At 40.5% G+C, this 6,250-nt stretch overlaps 1 protein-coding gene across 1 annotated transcript in view; it reads right to left on the bottom strand.

The window, feature by feature from the left end:
- Positions 1-2,933: 2,933 nt before the first annotated feature.
- The window catches only part of LOC141434538 (choline O-acetyltransferase-like), a 25,495-nt gene continuing 22,178 nt past the window's right edge, over positions 2,934-6,250 (bottom strand). The window contains exon 4 of the mRNA XM_074096959.1: positions 2,934-3,008. Within this exon, the coding sequence (XP_073953060.1) occupies positions 2,934-3,008 (75 nt within the window). The remainder of the gene's footprint in view (positions 3,009-6,250) is intronic.

Raw genomic sequence — 6,250 nt, forward strand, 5'->3', positions numbered from 1 at the left:
GTCATGGCAGGTTAAATTTTTATGTCTTAGGGGCTGTTTCACCATCCATTGATAGTGTTAACTGACGGTTAAATGTGATGCCGTCTCCGTCTATTCGAACAAAACAAATAGAGACGGCATCACATTTAACCGTCAGTTAACACTAATCAATGGGTGGTGAAACAGGCCCTTAGTGTTTAATTTCGTATCAATACAATGAGGGCTATCGCGTATGAATTCGCCGCTAGAGGCGCTAGTGTAGCGTGAGGTCTCCGAAATGTCAAATCTCATAGTGTTTGGGTGAGCTACCCGGGTTTATTTATAATTAGAATAATTTTGTGAATATTTTGCAATATCTGAAATTAATTATGGCAAATATGCGTTCCGGGGCAATGAATGTCTGTATTTTGAGCCAGTTTTGTCTTTCAGAAACCTTTGTCCTCCCCTTTTTTCCGAACAAAACGGAGACTATGGAACACTGTGGCATGCTCGATATTTTTATGGTACGGTTTTAAGGTGTATTATAAATATGATTTTAATCTAAACTTTGTTTTCACGCCCGTAATAACAGACTTTGAAAGCCACACTTAAAAACCTCACGCAACAGTGCGCCATCTAGTGAGACAAAAAACGATAGCCCTCATTATAGGAAGTGGGGTTAATCCGGTTAATATTTGTGTTTGATAATTTAATAACAATCTGTATCGGAAACCGACTTTATATGTGTCGGCGGCTGATCGTAAAATCCGCCAGATCACGAAATTCATAGGCATATCTTGAAATGGCGCCATTTCATGAATTGGCTAAGGGACATCCGCCATATCATTAAAAATTGCCTAGTGACGTTTAGGCAGATCATGTAATTCCTAGGCATATCATGAAACGCCGCCATATCGGTTATGGCACTTCACCGGTCGCTGCCGCGGCACGCTCGCTTCGCTCGCACCGCACGACTCGTGCGTTATGATCACAATTCATACTAACCACTCCTCGCTTCGCTCTTCGTACCTCAATTTTTCTTTTTTTCGGCATATCACGATGTGCCCGGTATAGAACTAGGAATATCGACGAATGGATTCCTCTAATCGATCTGCCGTATTTGTTTCTCAGGCACATCGTGATATACCTGGCCAACTTTTAGGCATATCATGAAATGGCTCCACGATATGCCTAGGAATTTCGTGAAACGGCAGATTTTACGATTGGCCGCCGACATACATAACAAGTGAAGCAAAAATATAGTTAGGTTGCCGTGCCGTGTGTCAGCGATTGATTTCAATACTCGTGGCAAGCTCGTGGCTATCACCTTGACCTTTTAACGATGAAATAGCTTAGTTGTATGTGTAATTATCAGGGTTTGTTGGCGTAGACGACAATACCCACTTGGAAAAAATAATTAAGTATGCTCCATATACTTGCATGTTAATCACTATACAACTTTTGCAGGTGGTAGAACCTTGTGCAAGGTCCGCACGGATTGCTACCACCATCTTGCTCGCTAATCCTGCCGTGAAGCAGCAGTGCTTGCGCTGTTGTGTTTCGGCGTGGAGAGTAAGACAGCCGGTGAAATTACTGGCACTTGAGGTATCCCATCTTAGGCCTCTAGGTTGGCAACGCATCTGCAATACCCCTGGTGATCTCTTACCATTAGGAGACCCACTTGCTCGTTTGCCATCCCCAGTAGAATAAAAAAAACTATGCAAAGATTAGATGCACCTAGTATAGTAATATACCAGACCTTGTATAGTATACAAGGTGCCTCTGAACCGAACCTTGCATTTGAAGCCCAATGGCACCCATACATACATAAAATCACGCCTCTTTCCCAACGGGGTAGGCAGAGACTACATCCTTCCACTTGCTACGATCCTGGCATACAACTCTCGCTTCCTCTACATTCGTCAGTCATACCTTTCTTCAGAACGTCCTCGATTTGATCGTCGTACGTTCGTCTAGGCCTTCCTCTTCCAATGAAACAACATTATGATTGCGTTTGCTGGCCACTTCATTAGCTACCTGCAAATTCTAGAATTGCCTGCTGTTTAAATGTCTTATTTGTTGCTTATCCATACTAATAATGTTTGTTTTTCACGACGAAACGGAGCGACGGATCGACGTGATTTTTGGCACAGAGATAGTTTATGGGCCAGAGAGTGACATAGGCTAATTTTATCCCGGAAAAATGCACAGTTCCCGAGGGAACAGCGCGCGATAACCGAATTCCATGCGGGCGATGCCGCAAGCAAAAGCTAGTATTATAATATAAGTTGGTTGTTTGCTAAATTAATTTTTACCGTCTAATTAAAAGGATGTACCTTATTATTACTATTACTATCCTGACATTTCTTTTAGTTCTGGTGGACTCGCTATATCCGAATTCTTCGCAGATGAAGTCGCGGGCCACAGCTATACTCATTTATAGTTTTACAGGTACGTCGCAGCGAACTCTTTCACCTTTTTTTTGTATACTTACCTCCTCGTTAATAAAAGTCAGGAATGCTGTGGCAAACTAGACATAGGTACGATTTAGTCATATTGTGCTAGCCGGAGCTAAAGCCCACGGCACACTCGGCGCGTCCCGTGCAATCATAAAGCCGTGATACAGCGGAACGTGCAACAAAATAGGGTTGCCGATAGCATAAAGTAACAGTTTTTCATGGTATACGGTAAATATGATGATTCTGGAAGCGTTAATAGATAGCGCCATTGGTGAGAGGTCCTTTAATGTAGCATACCTACTTTCTTGAGATTGGTTTATTTAGTTACTCCGTTAGCCGTGACTTCGTCCGCACAGAATTCGTTTACCACTATCCCGCGGGAACTGTACAAATTTCCGGGATTAAACCTATCCTATGTTCTTCTCCGGGACTCAAACTATCTGTATACCGAATTCCCCTAAAACGGCTCGGAGACTTGATCAAATCACTGAATTCCGCAAGGGAAATGATACAACGCTAGGTTTTTAACATCTCCCGGGACTTGATAATATCCTTGAGGAATTTGATCAAATCCCTGTTTTTATCATTTCCCTGTGAAATATTCATGGAAGGTGATGGAAGTGACCGGACCGAAAGTCGTGATCAAGGGGTGCGTATTATGAATTCCGTAAACTGTTTCAACTTTGCCCTTTGGCCCCAGCATTGCCTAATTTGATTTAGAGTCGATAACTTAGCATTTGTAAGTATAGGTTTTTAAACTTTTATCTACACGGGAATTTTAAAAACCTATACGGGTGCCTATAAGGCAATGTTGGGACCAGAGGGCAAAGTTCAAGCAGTTTACGGTTCTCGATGTTATATTAAGGGAGCTGCCATCCAGCCTGTGGCAGCCCTGCGCGGCCACACCTGCGCGGCGCGATCGATAGCACCTGCGTTGCTGGGCGACGCCCCGCGCCCGCGCCCCGCCGCTCAGGGGGTCTACTACGAAATCCGAAAATCGAAGTTCGTATCGTACCGTCCCTCTCCCTCTTCTATTAAGTAACATTAGCGTCAGAGGGACGGCAAGGTACGAAGTTCCAATTTTGTACTTCGTAGTATACCTTCCCCCCGCGTTTGCCAGTGTTGGCGGGGGTGTTTGCTTCTACTTGGGTACGACACAAGAAACATAGGAGGTCATTTTTTAGTGTTTTCAAATCAAAACGGACGGAAGAATGGACACGGCTAAACTACACGGTTTCTTTGTTGTACTAAGGAACCCGGTCAGTGTATTTTTATACACTGGTGTATGAATTACTGATATATACTTTTCGTTAGCAAATATAATTAGAAAATTTAGCAAAGAGCTTACTCTTAGCCCACAAGTTGGTAAAGAATAAAATTCACAAAAGAAACAAGTTCACAGTTATGTTACCATATCCTTTTACATGAATTAGACTCGTTTGCTTGGTGGATGTTTTATATTAAGACCATGAACTTTTACATTCATACCTTTTAACATAGAGCAAGTATATATATAATATTAATTAAATTAGGGCAAAGTTGCTATTTAATATTTTTCCTAGCGTTCCCGCAAGCGTTGTTACGGTAATATTCCGTACTCCACAGCTCTAACCGTGTTATTCTGCTATTTCTGCTAGGTTACCAAGTTGTTTAGGTGCTGACCTTACGAACGTCCGCTATTATGATCGAATTACGTTTGAATTTTCCAGCAATAGCAAAGTATTCTTAAGATACGTAGCTTGTCGTATTGGAAATGCAACGACAGAGAATATGCAGCATTCTTTACCGTCATCTTTACTATGTCAATGTTTCTAATCCAGCCTTTGCGCATTGATTTAAAAACAATAGAAGATTTTTATTAATAGTAGATTATTGTCGTGGCCTGGAAGTAGGCGATCGAGTCCGTTTAACTAATACGAAGCCAGCAATTGCTATTCCAGCCGAGACTAATATAAAGCTTTTCTCAAAAATGGTGAATAATTTTGAAATAGAATAAACTTTTTCTCAAAATACATTATAAAATTCAATTTTATTCCAATATTTTTGTTATGCTTTCCCGCCTGTTTTCATTAAAAATAAACTGCAGGTGTATTTTTCCACCGAAAACACCACAAGCTATTTCAGACCCAATAGAAAAAGTCCGGAGTTCCAAAAAAATATCTGATACCGGCCATTAGACTTGGCTGTATATGACTTGTGCCAACATTTCCAAGGTCTTTTTAACTTTTAAAAAAAATGTGACTGATTGCAGACGCGCTAATTCATTATTGTCGAGCTAGTTTAACTTTTTAATTTTTCGCTGACCATAAACTATGCACTTCACCTTCTGATGTAAAGAATAATGTCAACTTTTACGGCCATTTTTGAGAAAAGAATATTGCATTTGTACATTAAGAATTTTCATAATGATAGATCTTTTTTTTCTTATCACTGTCATATTTGGAACTAATTTGTACACGTTGCTTCACTCCGTCGACGAAAAAAATAAAATAGCTGACTCTCGCGTGGGAATTTCAAAGAATAGTAGAAGTTCACCTTTATGATTATAATTACTCAAAGTACGAATATGTTTGATAATTTTCAAGTCTGCGCCTCCAAAAGTTGGGGCCATACGTTGTTTGTCGTCAGCAAACACTTTATTTGTATAGATCAAATATCAAGTAATTTAATCAAATAATAAAACCTTTAGGGCCGCCACTTATATGGCCGAGTTTATACTCGGAATTTCGAGATTTCGAATGCGGTAAATCCCTACAAATCCATGGACCCACCACATACGGACATTAGTTTTCCGTTCAAGCTTTTCTCTGATTCGGAATTTCACATGGTGGCCTGTGCGTTCAGAATTGAAATAAACGGTACGTGTACGTGTATTTAGGAATTCCGAAACGGAATTCCAAGTGGATGTGGCCTTATTAAAAAAAATAACCGAACTCAACCATCATAAAGTTGGGAAACCCCCGACTTTGTCACTTCAAAGTTCAATATCTCAAAAATAGCAAAACCGATTTTGATAAAACATGTCTAAGAACCATCGCTAGAAAACCTGCTTTCAATTAAAAAAACCGCATTCAAATCGGTGCACCCGTTTAAGAGCTACGGTGCCACAGACAGACAGACAGACACACACACAGACATACAGACGCAAAGACACACATAACTTAAACTCAAACTTATAACACCCCACTTTTGCGTCGGGGGTTAAAAAAATGTAATAATTGATTGAATCAGGCGCTAATTTGCGGAGGTCCATCAATGAACTATGTTAAACAATAACTTTGCTCACCCGCGACCTTATGATAGCTACGTTTATGCAAGATATGTAATAATTTATTCCGGAGATAACGGACGTAAAAACCAAATATGCTATTTTTAAGCGATTGCTTTCCAATCCTTTTTAACGCACTTGTGACTCTTCCGGTGCTGCAGGTGTCCATGGGCGACGGTAATCGTTTACCATCAGGCGATCCGTTTGCTCATTTGCCCCCTTTACCATAAAAAAGCAAATTACAAGAATTTTTTTATACTATACAAGAACAATTTGCTCATACTATACCATTTCTCAGAATAACACAAACAAAGAGTCAATTTTAGCCTGGTACCCGCAAAAAGCTGTCGCCCAACCTTTCCGGAAATAACTTGAGGGTCTGTATTTCTTCCTCGCTCGTTAATGTGAGTTTTTGCGGCTCTATTAGTGCGAATTCCCATTTTCCTGTTGCGAAGGGATGGATTTGGATTTTCTTAATTCGCTGTTCGAAAATTGTTACTATACTAGCTTTTACTCGCGATTTAGCTCGCGTGAGTCATTAGACTGGGACTGAAATTTAAAGTTA

The sequence above is a fragment of the Choristoneura fumiferana genome, chromosome 13 (assembly GCF_025370935.1).
Source record: "Choristoneura fumiferana chromosome 13, NRCan_CFum_1, whole genome shotgun sequence".
In the NCBI taxonomy this organism is placed as follows: Eukaryota; Metazoa; Arthropoda; class Insecta; order Lepidoptera; family Tortricidae; genus Choristoneura; species Choristoneura fumiferana.